Below are 21,185 nucleotides of genomic sequence, written 5' to 3' on the forward strand. Positions count from 1 at the left end.
AATGTTTTTTTATTTATTTTTTTAAATAATTTAACTTTTTCCAGAAAATTCATTCATTCATTTTCTTTTCGGCTTAGTCCCTTTATTAATCTGGAGTCGCCACAGCAGAATGAACCACCAACTTATCCAACATATGCTGCAACCCATCATTGGGAAACACCCATACACACATACACTACCGACAATTTAGCCTACCCAGTTCACCTATAGCGCATGTCTTTGGACTGTGGGAGAAACCGGAGGAAACCCACGTGAACACAGGGAGAACATGCAAACACAGAACACACAGAAATGCCAACTGACCCAGCCGAGGCTCGAACCAGCAACCTTCTTGCTGCGAGGCGAACGTGCTACCCACTGCGCCACCGTGCAGCCCCAGAAAATACAGTTGGTCGGAAAAACAAATGTTGCTTCTTTTTTTTTTTGGAAAATAAGGGTTATTCAACCAAATAGTCCTTCCTTAAGTTAAAAGATTGTAATGTATTGTGTAAAATATTGCATCTAAAAATTAAACCATGTCTAATTATTTTATTTGCCATTTCATATCTTCGATAAAAAACTCTAAATGAGAAATTTTTCATTTAAATTTGGAAGAAATGTCGAATCTTCAAATGGTTTCTTAATTTTTTCCATAGCTTTATATGAAAGAGCTGATGCTTAGACATTTCTGTTCACACTTTAATCGCACCTACAGAGTGTTAGGGACAATAAGCTGCACCTGTATCAATGATTTCATATCTTCTTTATTTTAGATGCTGGTTTTAGAGGTCTACCAGGACCTCCCGGCCCACCAGGACCTCAAGGACCTCCTGGAAACTCCGGAGGACTGGTATCTTACGCTGCTAACGAAAACCAGCAGCACATTCGCGCAGAACCGCAGGAGTACATCAAGAGTAAGAACACTCGTTAGTTAGCTTTAAATCAATTTTAAGCATTATAATAACAGTTTGTTGTATTTTGCAGGGCATCCAAGCACTGGCGAGAATTTGGATTACGCAGCCGTCGCTAAACAGGTTTCAGATTACATTAGGAGTAAGTTGCCATAAAACACAAGTGAATAGGTAGAAACGGTCCAAGAACCTCTTTGTTGAGCCTCATATGTTTTATTTTTATCCACAGCTCATAGCCTGTTAGATGGGCATGTTGGCATTCCAGGTTCACCAGGTCGTGATGGATTTCCAGGACTGCCAGGAAGTAAAGGAGAGCCTGGACCACCAGGAGAGCCTGGATCACCAGGAATCAACTCTGCACACCCTTACTCCAACCTGACTGCTGTCTTAGACTACATCAAAGGCAAGATGGGACTTGTTTAACAGAAATGATACACATTTACATTGCATTCGTTGATTTACAGAGTAGTGTTTCTACAGAAAATCATATGACTGGACCAAAAGGCGACCCGGGAAGTCCAGGATTTCCAGGACCGAAAGGTACAAATTCTGCTCGTCACATAATTCATTACATGTCATTATGATTTGATAATTGGAGGTACATATGGAGTTCAAAATAAAAAATTGTTCTTATGTTTTTAGTCATTTTAATAATTTGCGCCTCATTGTTATGGACTAGTAATGCAGCAGCAAGTTGTTTTTTCATCATGAATCTTAAATCAATGTTAATATGCTGTCAAAACTTAGTAGTTTAAGGAATAGTGGACTAAAATTATTATTTGCAATCAAGTGTAATCAAATCTACATTGTTTCTTGTTTCAACTAGTAATTTTATTTTAATCTTAATCCATATTATCAAGGATCCTCGGGTATAAATGGTTCACCAGGCCTATCAGGTTTTCCAGGCAAGCCAGGTCTTAAAGGACAAAAAGGAGAACCGGGTATCTGTCATTTTAAATATACAAGTGATCTTTAGTTTTTGTTTCATTATGATAATGTCAACATTTTTTCCCTCTACAGGTGAGGTTTCTTACGTCAGCGGAAGGAGGAGAAGGAGAAGCACAGTAATTTAGACACACAGCAGTGTGTTTAGCTGGTTTGCATTAATACGCCATATCTTAAGACGTGATGGGATATGATTCCAGCAACAAGGTGTTTGTTTATCCACACCAGATGCAAAAACACATGACAAAATCAAACACACCAGCCAATCAGAAGAGAGTGTGGGCGGAGCTCTTTCTGCACTTCTATTTCTTTATTGTTTAGGATTTCAGGTCAATTTTTGATTTTATTCTGGCAAATTTAAGCCATCTAAATTATACTAAAAGACCCACGTTCACTGTCGCAAGGGTAGTGATTTTCTCGCACAATTAGGCTCCTTTATAGATGCACTTTTTGGAAAAAAAATTCAAGTTGCGGGTTGTTGTTTTTTTGGGCTAATTTCATAACTCGTGAAAACGAAAATCATTTCCTTATGGACATTCCCTTCGTGGGAATCCAGAGATTGCCTGTGATTGGACAAGAAAACTAAATTTGGGCTACATTTCATTCCTTTTGGGCGGGTTTTGAGTTGAAATTGGGCTGGAATTCTTTCTTGGGCCCACATTACGCTCTTTAAATCTATAATGAAGCACATAATCAGTACCTGAGGATATCATTGGCTCAGTTCAGCACAGTGAGGCGTTTATGCTCTGATGTCACACAGCAGAATTATAGTAAAATGTCTTGTTGCTCATCATATAATGCTGGGGAAAACTAGTGTATTGTGTTGGTTTAGGATATGGTGTAATGCTTTAAAAGTAATGTATATATTTTAGTTCATTCTCATTTCTATTTTTTTTTATTGTTTCTTAATTTTTGGATGTTAAATCAATTGTTTTACATTGAATTACCAACAATTCCATGATCATAAATTCACCATAATTATCTCTGCAAATCTATATGTTTCCTGATCATTAAAATGTGAGTTTTCTAGCATCTAGCATGACTGCAAAAAAGGATTTAAATTGAGCTTTTTGTCATCTGCTTTGTTAAAAATGCTTTCATTATTACAGACTCTCAGCAGCATCAGAAGTGACTTGACTTTTAAGTTCATAATAAAGGTTTTTTTTTTTTAAAGGAGTGATTTCTAAAAACCTAATAATCAAACAAAGACACTTAAACACAGAGGAAATAAAAGCTGACGGAAATATTCGGCACAAATGTTTTAATCACAGTATCTTCCTATAATCACGACGATTCAACATTTGACGCAAACACAATACATATTACAACTGATATGCTGCTAAATTCACTTCGCAGGTTGAAAATGCTTTAAAAAAGTCTATGAAAATGCAAACACAAGCATCAAGACTGCAGGAATTGGTGCACAGCACTTTCGTCACAGTCAGATCTGCTGAAAAACACCAGCCATTCTCTCGGTTTCATCGTAAATTGTCACTTTTCTGTCTTTTTCACAGATTATAAATGGAGCTTTATGAACTACGGCACATGAAAGTGCAATGAACACATTTATTGCATGCTAATTTGTAAATTAAATTAGTAAAATGCACAAAAATAAAAGAATCTGATCAAACAAAACCAGAAGACACACCATCCTCTATACAGATCTAATGAAAAGTATACAAAAGTAGTGTAGAGTTGTCTAATCAAATAATGTTGCGTTAATACGAGCAACACGGAATATCGAAAAGTTGAGATGATGGTTCGATGTTCACATTGCATAGCACTTTTAAACCACAGTGATATTTGCATACGCATGGCTGCTACTTCAAATATATAATAAAAAAAGCTTAGAAAACCTCAATGTACATCCTGTAATCCTTACAATAACCAACTACTCAAAAAAATCAGGTCATTTAACTAGATTTGAATGTACGAATTTCACAATCAAAAGCTTTATCGTGACTTATTTTGATCATAAATCATTAATTTGGTTAACAAAACCCCTGAAAATTAGCTTGAAGCTCAAGAAACTTTCATAAACGCTGATACAATTCTACAGGAAACCTCACAGTTAGTATATTGGATGGACAGTTCATACAAAAATGTTAATTTGGTGTTAATTTATTGACCCTCAGGCCATCTAAGAGAACATATTATATAAGCATTAAATAAGATTTTTAACCAAAATAGTGGGACAAATTCTCTTTTTGAGTGAACTGTCTCTTTAAGATCATTAGTTTATAAACAAAAATGATTATGATGTTTTTTTTTTCAAGAGAGCATATCATCTAAGAGAACATTTTATCTAAATTACAGCATTAAATAAGAAGGGGCAAATTTGCATTTTTGTGTGAACTGTCCCTTTAAGACCACAAGTACATATGAAAAAATGATTATTATGATTTTTTTTCCAAGAGATATATCATCTAAGACAGGGATGGGCAAACTTGATCCTCGAGGGCTGGTGTCCCTGCATAGTTTTGCACCAACCCTAATCAAACACACCTGCTTGTAGCTTTCTAGTGATCTTGAAGACACTAATTAGGGTGTTCAGGTGTGTTTGATTAGTGTTGGAGCAAAACTCTGCAGGGACACCAGCCCTCGAGGATCGAGTTTGCCCATGCCTGGTCTAAGAGAACATATTCTCTAAATTAAAGCATTAAATAAGATTTTTAGCCAAAATTGTGGGCCAAATTCTCTTTTTGAGTGAACTGTCTCTTTAAGATCACTGGTTCATAAACAAAAATGATTATTCAGATTTTTTTGTCAAGAGAACATATCATCTTAGAGAACATTTGATCTAAATTAAAGCATTAAATAAGATTTTTAGCCAAAATTGAGGGGCAAATTAGCATTTTTGAGTGAACTGTCCCTTTAAGACCACAAGTACATATGCAAAAATGATTATGATGTTTTTTTTTCTCAAGAGAACATATCTAAGAGAACATTTTATCTAAATTAAAGCATTAAATAAGATTTTTAGCCAAAATTGTGGGACAAATTAGCATTTTGGGGTGAACTGTCCTTTAAGACCACAAGTTCATATGCAAAAATCATTAGTATATATTTTTTTTCTCAAGAGAACATATCATCTTAGAGAACATTTTATCTAAATTAAAGCATTAAATAAGATTTTTAGCCAAAATTGTGGGCCAAATTCTCTTTTTGAGTGAACTGTCTCTTTAAAATCACTGGTTCATAAACAAAAATGATTATTAGGATTTTTTTTCTCAAGAGAACATATCATCTTAGAGAACATTTTATCTAAATTACAGCATTAAATAAGATTTTTAGCCAAAATTGAGTGGCAAATTAGCATTTTTGTGTGAACTGTCCCTTCAACATCACTGCTTCATAAAAAAAGTATTATGATTTTTTTTCTCATAAAAAAATAAAAAATAGTGGCATATAGAATGAAATCACATTATCTTCCACAAGCTATGACTGAAATCTTCATAGAAATCCACTTTTAAAGCTTAAATTAATAAAAAACGCTGAAAATGAAAGCTTCTCCGTATCTTACTTGAGCATATTTGATCCTGAATCCCCGTTCAGTTTGACGTCAGCGATCAAAGAGAAGCAGGAAGGCAGCAGAGGTTCGTTCACTGGACAGTTTTGGCTTCTCTGTTTATGGTGAAGGTGTTTTAAAAGCCGGTGGACTGCACACTTGGGACGGGGTAGAACTTGGAGATGCGGCTCTGTGTGGAGGGATTCAGACACGCAGACTCTCCAGTCATCTTGAAGAACACTTCCTGTTCCTGCAGCTTACGGGCAAACTCCTCCTCCAGAGCCTGAACACACAGATTTCATTAATGGTGCAAACGGTAATGATTTGCTGGACTTCAGACTGCCACCAAGTGGTGCGGATGAAGCATGACACCGGTTTTCATAGTGACAAAAGATTCATTCAAATCAGAGTTTTATTATAGTTAACTACAAATAAAAACTGAAAACTAAAGCCATGTTTGGTAATTAAATATACAGTTGACGTCAAAATGATTAGCCCACTTGTGAATTTAATTATTTTTCTAAATATTTCCCAAGTGCTGTTTAATGGCGAGAAGATTTTTTTTAAAGATGTAAACATAATAGTAATAGCTAATTTCTTTTGTCTTTGCCCTAATGACAGAACATAAAAGTTGACAAGATTTTAAAATTTCACAGGAGTGCAAAAAATGATCATCATATTTCAGTAATATGCCAAGGGAATTTGCTCATTTACATTTAACTTGTACACGTTAATTATTATTCCTGGAAAAAAGACATACTAGACAATAAAAGCATTATAGTAAACTTACAATTAACAGAGAAATAATTTAAAAATCCCTAAAATCCCTGATCGTACAGTTCCATGTTTGTTTTCTGAGGGTGTTTTCTTAATTTGTTGGTGTTTTTTCTATTTGCATGTTTTCTTAACTTCCAGTGCATTTGAGCTCTCTCGGCCACCGTAAAAGTGTAACAAAAAACTGCAACAATAATTCATAAAATTAATGTTTTGGCTGTATGTTTGGATCCAGCTTTGGAAAAAAAAAAAACGTGACGACAACAAAAATTCTCTCACTGACAGCAAACAGTAAATTGATAGTGTACATGAATCTAAATGACAGATGTGATGTTGCTAAAAGTAATAAACACTAGTCCGTTTAACAATAAATCACAACTAATTGCATAAAAAAATGTATATACATTATATATGCACTTATAGTGTATATTAATTAAGTATACACGCATATAAACTTTACATATAATATTAACATATGTACATATTTAAAAAAAATTTATGTTATAATTAAATATCTTTATATAAACAAATACATTCTCTATACATTGTTTATTAACAACACTGGCTTGCTCGGATTGAGACTTGTGGAGCTGCGCTTCGGTGGATTTGCTCTACAATGTTTGAACTTTCAGCAGTGAAGTTTAAACCACACTGAACTAAACTGAAGTTCAACTCTGAAATCTGGACTTTACTAGAACTAGGTTAAGCTGCTTTGACACAATCTACATTGTGAAAAGTGCTATACAAATAAACATGAACTGAATTGAATTACTGTTGTCACGATACTGAAATTTCTAACTTTGATACGATACCAAGACAAAAATCAATATTTGATACCAATTTTCAATACTACTATAATTAAATGTCTTTATAATAACACATTCTCTATACATTGTTTATTAATGTTATCATGATACTGGAACTTCTATCTTTGATACGATACCAAAAATACCAATATTCGATACCAATTTTAAGAAAAAAAATTGGTATTCGATAAAAAAAATTGGTATTCAATACTAAACAAGAAAAATATTGAAATTTGATACCAATTTTTGATACTACTATAATTAAATATCTTTACATAAACACATTCTCCATACATTGTTTAATGTTGTCACAATATTGGAATTTCTAACTTTGATACGATACCAAAAATACCAATATTCAATACCAATTTTCGATACTAGTATAATTAAATATCTTTCAATAATCATAATTACATTCTTTATACATTGTTTATTAATGTTGTCACAATATTGAAATTTCGAACTTTGATACTATACCAAAAATACCAATATTCGATACCAATTTTCGATACTAGTATAATTAAATATCTTTCAATAATCATAATTACATTCTTTATACATTGTTTATTAATGTTGTCACAATATTGGAATTTCTAACTTCGATACGATACCAAAAATACCAATATTCGATATAAATTTTCGATACTAGTCTAATTAAATATCTTTAAATAAACAATTACATTCTTTATACATCGTTTATTAATGTTGTCACAATATTGGAATTTCTAACTTCGATTCGATACCAAAAAAAATATTGATATTCGATACATATTCTTGATAATACTATAATTAAATATCTTTACATAAACACATTCTCTATACATTGGTTAATCTTGTCACAATATTGGAATTTCTAACTTCGATACGATACCAAAAATACCAATATTCGATACCAATTTTCGATACTAGTATAATTAAATATCTTTCAATAATCATAATTACATTCTTTATACATCGTTTATTAATGTTGTCACAATATTGGAATTTCTAACTTCGATACGATACCAAGAAAAATATTGATATTCGATACAAATTTTTGATACTACTATAATTAAATATCTTTACATAAACATAAATACATTCTCTATACATTGTTTATTAACGCTGTCACAATATTAGAATTTCCAAATTTGATAACAAGAAAAATACTGATGTTCGATACCAGTTTTCGATACTGCAAGGAAATTTTTGTGCAGCTGTAACAGCACTACTCTGCATATTAGTTTAAACAACAGTACATCACCTTCTTGCGGGGTCTGAGTTTCTCTCTCCAGTCTTTGAGCTCAGCGCCGTGCTCCTCATCAAGCTCCTTCAGCTTCTGAGTCTCGTGTTCGATCAGCAGATGGCACTTCTCATTCTACAACACACACAAACACGTTTTGTTTCTATGAAGCCGAATGCGTTTCCGCAAAGATGTATCGTCAGTGTGAGGGCTGTACCTGCAGCTGCTGCAGTTCTCTGCTGTTTGCATCACACTGAGTCTGGAGATCCCGCATCTGATTCTCATGCTTCTGCTGCTGATGGAGACGCTCGTTCTTCTGACGCTTCTCCTCCTGCCCTGCGAACTGTCCAGCACCAACCCACACATACACACAATAATAAATACACTGACTGCAGGAAGACAATCAACTGGAATAAATGTTTTATTAATTAGAGATGCACAATATATCTGTACTATATTGATTATATTAGACAATATTAGAGATTTTAACTGGAATCCAGAGATACTGAATATTTGATGATACTGGCTGATCATCTGATATTAGTTGATATACAGATCATCAATTAAATAAAATATGTAATATTGGACAATACCGAATATGTAGGCCTACACCAAACCTGCAGCCGCAGAAAACTCATTTCTGCTGATTATTGAGCCTTTTATTCAGTCTATTTATTTTTATAACTGTGTGTGTGTGTATATCAGGACAAACGAATACACCCCGTTTTTAAAACGAATGCTTTTATCCATTTCTCAGTGAATATAGGTAATATATTTTATGCATTTTAACAAAACATATTTATTAAACAGATATATGTATTAAAATAATATTTTAGTCACCAAAAATGTTTAGATATGGAAAAAGACGATACATTTTAATTCAAGGTAAATGTTGAAAAAAACAATTACAAACAAATTTGTTTCTCTTTATCATATACACGGGACTCGACATTAACTTTTTTGATCACCAGCCACTGTGGCTAATACTTTTCCAACATTACTAGCCACTCGCCATTTTCACTAGCTACAATTTTATTGTTGGGAAAATACATTTTATACACATAAATATGACTTTGAGCTGCTAAAATGACTTGATTTAGATTTTGTGTAATCTCCACACGCCTCCTCATTCATTTCACTTTTTGTGTGTCGAGCTCAATAATCATGAGCAAATAGGTCATGGTTTCATACTATTACAATTAGTTTTTATTTCACATAATTTTTCAGAGCTCAAAATGAAGGATTTACCAAATTTATCTCCGACCACACCAAACATAAACAATGAATTATTTCATAGCCACAAATTTGAAATGTGTCAAAACAAGCAAAATATAGCTGCATACTATACTTTTTATTTAACAAAACATATGCACAGTAATCTGTCCTGGCTAAAGGTCCCAGATCACCATTTAACTACACATAAATGGGGAGTTTATCTCCCATTAAAAGCAATGTTATTCTAAAAAATGATAATTAAACCATAATAACACAAAAGAAAGCAGGTAAAAGACATACCGTGTGATAATGAAAGGATGATCACACACACAGGTAATGTAAGACCCTTAAATATTCTGTTCAAAGAAAAGCGAAAGCAAGGCGCTGCTTACAATAAGTCAACTCTGAAAATCTTGAAAGCAGCAAGACTGTGTGTGCGTGTTCATAACTTTTTGTCTAGTCTATTTGAAAGAGAATCGATCGCATCAGTTGTGTTTCTAGACACAGTTGCTTAACGAAAGGAAACAGGAGCGCACACGCTTTATAAACAGTCGCACGCATCCACTCAGCTGTTAGCGCAAGTGATTGTCCTCTCATTCGGTATTTACCTGCTTTGCTCACGCAAAGTTGCGAATGCAATTTATTTTTGTTAGTCGTGTTGCTTCTCAATTCTAAAATCGCCTTTGCATGCATATTGGACCATACTTATTGTCGAAACCTGCTTTTAAGAACTATTATCTGGGAAAATTATTTTCAACCTGCCAAAATGGCTAGTGGGAGTGTCTGTCTTACCCACTAGTGCTGAAATCTACCCGCATTTGGCGGGTTGGCAGGTGTTAATGTAAAGCCCTGCTTATATATGCATATTTTTTTTATAAATAGATATTTCAATTATTTTATTGAAATATTTATTGAGTAATTTGCCAATATTTAGATGATTTGTGTCCAATTAGATTCGTAATTTAAATGAATTAATATAAAAATATGTAGATTTTCTTTTTGTGGATGCATTATATGAGGAGGCTATTGTAGCTTTGTTTACAAAACAAGAGGTTCTAATTGGATATGTATTTTCATAAACCTTAAATAAAAGGTAAGAAGTTTACATTTTCAGCTTCTAATCTCTTAAAATTATTGTGCATAAATCCGAAGATTTTCCTTTTTTTTTTTTTTTTCTATCAGAAATAGCCAACAGTAAAAAAAAAAAGGTCTCTGTCTGGACCAATATAGCACTAATATGACACAGACACACAGATATTATTAGAAACTTTATCTGACATTACTAGTCAGTTTTGTACTTTTTATGGAGCGTGTTAATTTGATCTAGTAACCTTAAAAAGTAAATAAGTATAGAATTAAGTAAATAAATAAATAAAATTAGATGTATACATATCGTCACCTTAGAATTTTAAGGTTCTATCTGACATTTTTTGTCAAAATTGAGTTAACAAATTCTTTTTAAATGACAACTTATTTACATTATGGGATGCTTTTTAATAAGATGTTTACATTTTAGGAGTTTAGTTACACACTTACTGTCTAAAGCTCAATATCTCAAAATCATTCAGAACGCAGATAGAACCTTATCATTCCAAGGTGATGATAGGTATATAGATGTATGGCTTCTTACACAAGATATCTTTACAGTACATTTAGACATTATAATAAATTAGTATAATTGAGATAATATTGTAGTTTTATAAGTAGATTAAATTATGTGAAGTTTATTTATTTTTTTATTGAATTTTTCAATTTTAATTTCATTTTAATTGATTCTATTGTATTATTTTAGTTATCAAGTGAAACACTACCCTATGTTTTAAACATTTTATATCAGTTATTGTTTGTGATTTTTTTTTTATTTAGGTTTAGTTAACTAGATCAAACCTGCACCTTACCAATTATTACTATTATAAAAACTAATTTAGCATTGGTCAAGATATGAAATTAAGTAATGCTGATTGTAATATTAATGCATAAATTCATAATGCAATAGGAAATAATCAATGCACTCATAATAGTGACCTGTTTGACTCTCTCTCTCTCCAGCTCTGCTGTGACTCCAGTGCTGGTGATCCTCAGACTCTTCTTGAACATGGCCATGCGGGTCTTGGCATCGCTGCGCTGGATCTTGGGCAGTCTGGTTTTCTCCTGCATCTGCCTGTTCTTCATATCCTCCATCAGACGCTGGTTATACCTGTGCATCTGCTCCATCTCCTGCACACACACACATGCTCAGAGAGTTAATAAAAGCACACATCAGACGAGCACATATGAGAGAGAGAGAGATATCTGGACTTCACCTTCTCGTGTCTCTTGAGCAGCTGGTGTCTCTGCATGAAGTACTGGTCCTTCAGCTGCTGTTTGTAGAGCTGGTGTTTCTCCTGCAGGTGGCGCTCCTCCAGCTCCCACATGGCCGCTTCTCGAGCTGAGGAAAATAAGGAAGAGCTGATGTCAATTAGCTGAACAGTGTTGTGCATGTTCAACCAAAAATAATAAATAAAAACAGCAGCAAAGCACATTAAGTAACATAAGTTTATGTTGAATAATAAGCAATAATTCAGCAATGGTGTTGCTACCGCAATATTGCTTTTCAGTAGTGATCAACTAATGCAGGCTACACTTTTTCTCTTTTCCCATGTAAAAAAATAGACAGAAATAAACTAATTTAAATAAAAAAAATAATAATAAGATGATACATATAAATGACAAAAACTGCCTAATTATGCATACATTTGTTTTTCTTAAGGTTTATGTTTTTGGGTGGCATGGTGGCTCAGTGGGTAGCACTGTCGCCTCACAGCAAGAAGGTCACTGGTTTAAGCCTCAGCTGGGTCAGTTGGCATTTCTGTGTGGAGTTTGCATGGTGTCCCTGTGTTGGTGTGGGTTTCCTCCGCGTGTTCCGGTTCACCATCGGGAGGGGAACTCCAATGCTATGTGGAAAACTTCCACTATGGGCATTTCGTCAGAATCCAATCATCTGAAAGAGTATAAAATCGGGCCAATGAAATGAAAATGAGTTGGCGGCGTCAGCGTGCACAGCTGGAGTCAATGACAATTAGGCTGCGTCCGAAACCGCCTACTACTCAGTAGGTACTGTATTTGAATTTAAACGTACTACTCGGCTGTTAGAAAAGTACGTTCTATACAGGATGAATGCAAGTGTGAATAGAATTCGGACGTACTACATCCGCCATTATGTCAAGGTCATGTGATCTACCTGCATCAGTTGCGTCGCTTCACTCCCATTCATGAATTTTCTCGTGGGGCATCATGGGATAGCGCAGTGTGCATGTTATGCGCACTTCAGAATCTCGCTGGAAGTAGCAAGGCATCTGGGTACTTCTCGCATACTGATTTTCGAATTCCGACATACTACTCGGCTCACATACTGATTTTAGCGTACTATATAGTATGGAAGAATGCGGTTTCGGACGCAGCCTTAGACTTGTTATAAAGACACAGCTCACGCCACTCTAGACATCCTTTTCGCTTTCAGAGCCTTTCACAAGCTTCTCAGAGAGTCATTGAGGGTATTTCCAACCTGTATAAACAAGAGAGAGATCGAAAAACAGCTTCTCCCGGTCCAGACCGTGTATACGCAGTGGCAGACGGTCGAGATGGGTTCTTCTCCATTGCCTGGCGTCCTTTGGGTCCGGTCCTCCAAGAGTGGTTTGTATATAGGAAACAAGTTTCCTAAAAGAGCAACACAGTCGTGCAGCGTGTCTTTTTTCAAGACGACGTTCTGACTGTGCGTTTCTGGATGCAGTAGTTTCATGTCCCCGGATGATGGGCACGAGCACTGCGTTTCATGTCTGGGGGTCCAGCATGTTGATGCGGTGCTCGCGGGCAGTGCATGCCATCACTGTGGTGGCATGTCTGTTGCGCAGTTAAGATTGCGGCTTACTCTTGCAAAAGGGCGACCCACCCCAGTTGTCCCCCGCAATACGGTTGGCACTCGGGCAGATCTGAGGGTCACAGTGGGAGTAAATCCGCCGCCCTTGGACGCTCCGACCTTGGATAGTCGCCCTCTCACTTGATGACACCGAGGATCAGATGTCCATCGCTGCATCGGAGGATGGGCTGGCAATGGCTGATGAGGATATGAACCCGCTCCCTCCCTCCGGGGTGGTGAGCACGGCGTTGGCATCTAAAAGCAGACATGATGGCCATGCTTTCCGGGCTGCTTCGGCCATAGGTCTGGTTATGGTTTATCCCCCAGCCCCATGCCCAGACCAACTAGATGGGTGCCATGTGGAGGATATAAGGCAAGACCTTCTAAGTCTTCCATCCCTTTCTTCTCAGGAGTGCACAGTAAGCTCACGCAGTCTTGGAGGGCCCCTTTTTCTGCCCGATCTGCGTGCGCTTCCATCATCACCATCCATGGAGGGTGGGCTGTCAATGTCTGATGAGGATTCGAACCCACTCTCTCCCTCCGGGGCAATGAGCGCGGCGTCAAATCTAGAAGCAGACTTGTTGGCAGTGCTTCCCAGGCTGTTTCGGCCGTGGGCCTGGAGATGGTTTATAAAACCAGCGTGCAGCACTCACCACACACCAGCGATAGGTGAAGGGGAGATAGAGCCAATTCGGTGGATGGGGATGATTGGCAGGCCATGATTGGTAAGGGCCGATGGTGTGAATTTGACCAGGACACCAGGGTTACACTCCTACTCTTTACGAGAAGTGCCATGGGATTTTTAATGACCACACAGAGTCAGGACCTCAGTTTAACATCTCATTCAAAAGATGGTGCCCTATCAAAAGTTAAATATATCCATTAAAGTACTACAACAGTACACATTTTTACTTACTTTTGATCAATATAATCAATATGATAGTGGAATAAAATGACACACCTCTTTAAAACATAAACAACCAACTGACCCCACACTTTTGAATGGTATTGAGTATTACATATCTAACACTGTAGTTCTGCTGCTCACCACACAAACAGTTGACTAGAGCCGCTAACACAGCTAAAGCTAAACACATGCGCATTAGTTCAGGATGAGAACGAGACTTCAGATAACAGTGATGAGAGCGTCCCGTCTGACCTCTGAGCAGCTGCTGTTTGTGGTTGAGACAGTCTCTCTCTGTGGTGGCCAGCTCAAGCTTGTGCTGCTGAATGATCTTCTTCAGAGCGCCGTCCAGGTCCTGCTGCTGCTTCTGAACAAACTCCTGCTCCTGCAAAATGCACACAAACACCAACAACGTCACTGTAAAAAGCTCCTTGTTTTGTTTTAGCCTCTCATACTGTAGGTTTACAGTACATCCATCCAGGCTCAAAAAACACTTCATTTTCCTCACACTTTTTTTCCCCTCAGTGTCTGGTCGGTTCAAGGATATATAATCTTTAAAACCTGCTTTTCTGAGAACTAGTTCTGCACTGATTAATCGAAACAAAATGTCAACATATATCAATTTCAGCTCTTCCACGGCTGTAATGAAGTCATCAGTTTTAATGTATTTATTCAAACCTAAGGCCCTGTCCAAGCAAACTCTCGTATTTTTAAAACCCGCTAAATGTTTCTATGTGGTTTAAGTGTTTGTCCACACTTAAAAATGCAGTGTCAGGTGACTGAAACCGAAACTTTCTAAATACTAAGGTCAGGGTGAAAGTTTTCAGAAACTCTGGGTACAGTGTAGTCGTGTGGACACTAAAACTGGAGTTTTCGCCTCATGACTTTAGCGTGCAAGCTGTTTTCTCCTTTCTGATTAGCCAAAAGATGGGAATGAGGCAAATTTCAAGCATTAACTCCAAATGCATAGTATATTCCAATTCCTTCGCACCGTGGCATGGTAATCTGACTCTGTTCTCATGTTTACATAAGACCTGTTCATCCAATTAAATTGTCGGGCCGATAATTTCCATAATTCTGATAAGTAACCCAAACTGTCTGTTAGCAAATGTAGATTTGTACAACTGCGCACCTCTGTTTACACAGATCCGCTGTTTGCACGTGCGCGACAGAGAGAGAGCCGTGAAATCAAATGCTAAATCAAAAGTTGCTAAAATTCTAAATCAACATTGGAGTTACTTTTGCACGCTGGAGGAAGGATGACACCATGGCTGAAGTATTTCTGTTTTAAAATTCTTTCAGTCATGCAAAGCTGATGTAGATTGTGTTGTGTTACGAATGGGTTATATGTACAGAAGTGTTGTTCAGCCACTGAAATCTTCTGGCGAAAGACTGATGTGACTATTTTCAATTTCATAAGGGACCTTTTACCGATAATGTAGATTTTTATTTAGTTTAAGAACAAAACATAAGTAAATAGCGCTATTCAGCCTAGCCTGCTTTACTGAGGTGAAGTAAGCTTTATAATAACATTGGTTCATTTTTGAACAATGACAACCTGCGACGCGCTCCCTATATTGTTTACCGTGTAAATATAGCTTAGAAATAAGTGTAATTCCTGCATCCCGCCAGCCAACCACTAAGCATACAGTAGTCGCTTTAGGACAGGATGTGAGAGTGAGACCAGCGATCCTTGCATGCATGAAATATTGCACATTATGACAAGTTTTGCTTGCTAACTACATAACTGAAAATGTGCTAGATATAATACAGTTTTTTGTTGGGAATTGTATTATAAAGTACTATAAAGTTTTCTAACTGGCGAATGACATGATCTAGTGGGTCTGTCATCTTTAATGTGCGTGTTCATGTTCCAGGAGGCATGGCTTTGGACGGCAGGGGAGGAATTGTGTTTCAAACATATAATGGCAACCGGTTAGCATTTTGGCAGATCACCTACTGCACCTTTAATTCCCCATTTGGAGTGAAGTCACCATAAAAGTATCATTATCGCCACCTGTTGGTTCGAAGAGTGTTTTGGCATTTTCATGTGGACAGAGTTTATTTTTTTTACACTAAAGCAAGCAGGGAAACCACAGTTTATAAAATACCTCTGTCCATGTGGCCTTAATGGATTTGGTTCTCAAAACGTCAACAAGACGGTCAAATCGGTCTATGTTCTCACGTTTGCATTGTCTTGTACGTAATTTACTCAAGAAAATAGTTAACTCACCATTTGGTGTGAGGTCAGCATAAAGTTATGTCATTATCGCCACCCAACATATCACCCATAACATAAATCACAGTGTGTGTTAGCGTATTCATGTGGATAGAGAATTTTTTTAACAACGAAAGCCTGGAAAACTTTGTTTATAAAAATACCTGTGTTCGCATGGACATGGTCTAAGTGCATTTAGTTCTCAAAACATCAAGACAAAACAGGAAACTCTTTCTGACTTGAGCTACACCTAGACTGTCTGAATCTCAAAGGAGATGTTTTAGCTGACAACCAATCAAAACCATAGACTGTTTTTACTGACACTAAACTGGTTTATATATAATCTCTATGAATTTAATGCATCTAAATAGATCTGAACAAACCAAAATACACAACACACACACACATCTGTAAAGGTCCATGCACACCAGGATGATTTGCGCTTGTGTATATTGCCAACGTTTCACGTCTTGTGACTAAACAAATGGCGTCAATGTGAGCGTGCACAACGATGCGCAAAATGCCAGATGTAAAATTGGAAACTTTGGAAAAATATACTTAAAAAAATATATAATTTTTTTGGTTTGTTGTGCCACTGGTTAACCAGTGATATTGGCGCTTTTGTTCACATGCCTGGAGTTGCTGAATTTACAGTAAAACAAAACTTGGTGGTGCTCAAGCACTAAATGATCTAGCCAAGCACACAGATCAAACATTATTTCACTTCACTTCACTTATTTCACTCCACTTTCACTTTTTCATGGAATATAACTTTTTAACTTTTTGATCAGGTGTTTTTGCCTTAAACTAAAGTGGAAAAGCTTTATTATGATCAAGTAAAAAGCGTAACGGTGGCTACTTTTGTGCATCAAGCAAATGTGTACTGGAGTATGTCTGATTTTTATTTATCGCTATTTACTATCGGCATTTTTGGAAATATTTTTTTGCTCGGCTATGTACGCCAAAAAATGTCTTTAAAAATACACACAATAAGCATAAGCAAAGATCGTCGGTGTGCATGAGACTTAAGCTTTTGAGCTGAAAAGACAAGCTTCAATGTGCTTGTGAAGCATGCAGCATATAACCAGGGGTGTTGCAAACTTAATAACTGAAACATCTAATCGAAGTGGTGGAAACATACTGTAAAAACAGGAAACAAACAAAAATAAGACCAAAAGGTGCCTGGCAGTCTTGAAAAAAGTGAGGAAGTGCAAAATAACCAGGGAACAGTTTGGCTGTTACCTCCTCATCAAGAGTTTGTGTTAGATCCACGCTAATGCGTTTCAGGAGGACATTTCTCACATGTTTGGGTGACGCATCCTGCGCTCCGTGTCAGAGAGGGAAGATAAAGAAGATTTGGGTGGAATTTGCTGAAGCTCAGGCAGATTAAATGTGAATTAGTCGAGGTTACATCAAAAGCAGTCTGGGACATGAGTTCACTTTAAGTTCAATTTCACATTTGATGATGTATTTATTCATTTATTTATGAATTTGAAAGTTTCTCTCACAAAAAAACTATTTTAATGCTTCAGTTACGTAATTCATTTTTGAAAATCATCTATTTTTTAAAACAGTATATTTTCTTTCATCAAAGACTATCATAATTTTAAATGTGCATTATTTTTCATTATTCAATTTAATAGTTTGGTTTTTGAAAATTATTAGTTTTTATTTTTGTTTTTAAATACAAGTAATTATAATTTAGTTTTTCATCAGAATGACTTTTTCACAGTTTTTAAAAATGATTTATTTATAAATAATAGTGGTGTAACAGATCAAAAATCTCATGGTTCGGATCACATTATGGTTTTTTAGTCATGGATCGGAGCCAAAAAGGGGAAAAGACAAATATCATTTGCTTTCCATTAATTACAAAAACATATTAAAAATAAACTGAAGAAATAATCAGCTGAATAAAAATAAATAGTAAAATATTCAGTACTGTGAAAAATTCCCTGTTACTACTACTGTAGCGGATTACGCTAAATGTAGAAATCTAACATAATTTATGCAACCCATATTTATTTTTACTCTCATTTTCAATAAATGATTCAGTTATTCACTCATAAAACTTCATGTTTCATTGCTAGATGGATCATTTTTGAAGAATTATTCAGTGGCATATTTTTGATGACTGGTTGTCACCATCTATTGGTTAAATAATGTAATTGCTGCCTACAACTTTCATTTTTGAGCGCTGTTAAATGCATTTGATGGTGATTTTGATCTTTACCATAAACATCAGTGGTTTTATTTAAACTATAAACTGTTATCACAATACTTCTTTGTTATTTGACTGTTTGTAACTTAATTAACTCAAAAGACTAAAGATTTAACACAGATGAAAAGAAACACAGATTTGAATGCAGCGATTTGAAGGATTAATAAACTTATGCAAATCACCATCATTTATCATTTGTTGCGTGGTTGCTGAGATCCCGATCTTTTAATGATTAATCGTGCAGCTTACACTGAATGAATTAAAGCAGGTTAAACAAGTAGTGACAGAAAACACCTTTAATAACCTAAGAAACCCCCTACATCCCAAATAACCTATCACAACTTAATTCATCATAATATTTAATAGGAAAGCTTAAATGCTTTTATACATGTGATTTGAATGATGGGATAGGCGATCTCTCTGTGATCTTTGCAAATTTAGGATTAATCTACAAGTAAAAAAATGTATTAACCCATGTGTCACATGTGTTCCGAACCGTGGGTTGTGATCCGTATGAATCACGGATCAACCAATAATAAATTGGTTATCAACTAATAAATAATGTAGTTTCTTGCATAATTCTATGAGACTATTACTTATTAATAATTTATTTTCACAGTTATCTCTTCTATACCTCTTTCTTGCGGTTCTTGTTTGTGTTCTGGAACTTGGAGAGCTCTTTGTCCTGCTCTGCTTTGATGCGCTTGGCCTCGTCCCGTAGACGCTCGGTATGCTCCTGCTCCAGACGCTCGATGGTTTGTTTCTGCTGCCGCTCCATATTTTCCACCTCTGTGTCATACTGACGCTTCTTACTCTACACAGACGCAGAAAAAAAAAATCTATAAAAAAGCAGATCTACAATAGGGCTTATGCAACATTTTGCACCACAAATGAGCAGTATCTATCTAAAGCTTGGACAATATAACTGAAAGGCATTCGAGGCTTCTTCACACCGTAACTCTCTCGGATGTGAGAAAGACAGTGAAGGTGGACTCATCAGAGAATACATGTTTCACATTAACCACAGCCACAGATTTTAACTGCTGGCACCATAGAAACTGACATTTGACATTGGCACGAGTAAGCAAAGGTTTGCTACAGCAGCTATATTTAGCCATGAAACTTCCAACACCAAATTGGCAAGTTTCAGTTGGCCATTGACCCTGTATGTGTATGAATTTAAAGTATATTTGTTAAAATTAATGTTATTTTTGCTGTAAAACATAACAAAGATATATATAAATAAATAAAATTATATATAATTAATTATGTTGAATAGTCAAATTATTATTTGTATCTTTTTATAAATAAAAACAACCCGGTAAAATGATTGGCTGGGTAAACTGGCACAACTCCAGATGTCTTAAAACACTGACCTCTGTTAATAGACGGACACAGATTACACACTCCAGAAATAACGCTGAGCTGCTGAGTGCGTGATGTAATTCAGTGAGTCAACAGTGTTTCAGGCCCTGTTGTCATTAATAACACCTTATAATAAACACATCTACACAGCTCCGTGAAAAGCCTTTGGTTGATTAAGTGGAAACAATGTGCAGTTATTAAAGCTGAATGGGCGAATAATTGCCTGACTTTTGTATATTCTGACAGTTTGGGTTAAATCAGGCTGTCCAGCCTCTGCGTTCAGTCCATTATTTCCAATGTATCTGTTCAGCTGAGGGAACAGAACCAACCCCGTAACGTCAGACACATCGATCTCAAAGAGTATAGAATCACTAAGAGGCGACACTCAGTGGAAACAGCCACTAGATGGCACAGCGGCCATTTTGGAATGAAAATTATAATAGAACGACAGCATATTATAAGTCTGTAAAATAAACTATTAAAAGTGCTGATTTTTGTCATAGTAAGTGTTGTATTGTTGTCTTTCAGGTTTTATCTCAGTTTTAATGCGCTTTTTAAATAAATAAATAAAAAACAAAGCAGCTGCTGGCCATCGCGACAGCAATAAGATCCAATGGACAGCCGATCGCTTTCCCTCAAAAATGGCGGAATTGCGGGGCTGCTCAATCATATGATCATTACTTCAGCTTTTTTTCGTTTTGTCTCACACTCAAGTTCGTGTAGTTTGTGTTATAAATATAAACACATTTTCAGATTTTATCTTGTTCTTAAACTTAAACATGCCTTTTTTAATAATAGCTATTTATAATGAATGTTATTATAATTTTTATATTATTAAGCAATTGTATATGTGCCACAATACTATAAATTAATCATTACTTTTAGTTACTTTTAATCCCCAAAAAAACGCAGTACTTAACCAAAACCACACTAGCTATATTGGTATTGTAGGATTGTTGATTGTGTGTTGTGGGACTTGTTTATGTGGTTTACGAGGACATATAATTGTATAATGACATGGGTATAATCTAGGTGTTACTTTGTCAAGGTGGTTTATGAGGCCTCATAATTCAAATTGCTTAAAATCATAAATAATACGTTTTGACATTCACTATTTACCATATTTCCTGTGAGGGTTTTCAAACAAAATTTAAAAATAAATGAAATTACAAAATTAATTCGATTTTTCGAATGTTTTGAATTTGAATCAGTATTTTGAGGG

At 35.7% G+C, this 21,185-nt stretch overlaps 2 protein-coding genes across 4 annotated transcripts in view; one reads left to right on the forward strand and one right to left on the reverse strand.

Annotated features, from left to right (window-relative positions):
• col17a1a (collagen, type XVII, alpha 1a) overlaps nt 1-3,002 on the forward strand; it is a 52,620-nt gene extending 49,618 nt beyond the window's left edge. For all 3 annotated transcript variants that reach the window (XM_056456556.1, XM_056456558.1, XM_056456557.1), the window contains exons 47-52: nt 753-893; nt 964-1,032; nt 1,120-1,293; nt 1,371-1,430; nt 1,751-1,831; nt 1,911-3,002. In XM_056456556.1, the coding sequence (XP_056312531.1) occupies nt 753-893; nt 964-1,032; nt 1,120-1,293; nt 1,371-1,430; nt 1,751-1,831; nt 1,911-1,963 (578 nt within the window). In that variant the 3' untranslated portion in view covers nt 1,964-3,002. The remainder of the gene's footprint in view (nt 1-752; nt 894-963; nt 1,033-1,119; nt 1,294-1,370; nt 1,431-1,750; nt 1,832-1,910) is intronic.
• A 79-nt stretch (nt 3,003-3,081) lies between these two features.
• Nucleotides 3,082-21,185, reverse strand: part of slkb (STE20-like kinase b) — a 48,040-nt gene continuing 29,936 nt past the window's right edge. The window contains exons 13-19 of the mRNA XM_056456559.1: nt 19,233-19,412; nt 14,415-14,544; nt 11,664-11,788; nt 11,386-11,577; nt 8,363-8,488; nt 8,167-8,280; nt 3,082-5,626 (exon numbers count right to left, since the gene is read on the reverse strand). Coding sequence (XP_056312534.1) covers nt 5,480-5,626; nt 8,167-8,280; nt 8,363-8,488; nt 11,386-11,577; nt 11,664-11,788; nt 14,415-14,544; nt 19,233-19,412 — 1,014 coding nt within the window. The 3' untranslated portion in view covers nt 3,082-5,479. The remainder of the gene's footprint in view (nt 5,627-8,166; nt 8,281-8,362; nt 8,489-11,385; nt 11,578-11,663; nt 11,789-14,414; nt 14,545-19,232; nt 19,413-21,185) is intronic.

This window comes from Danio aesculapii, chromosome 1 (assembly GCF_903798145.1).
Source record: "Danio aesculapii chromosome 1, fDanAes4.1, whole genome shotgun sequence".
NCBI classification, from domain to species: Eukaryota; Metazoa; Chordata; class Actinopteri; order Cypriniformes; family Danionidae; genus Danio; species Danio aesculapii.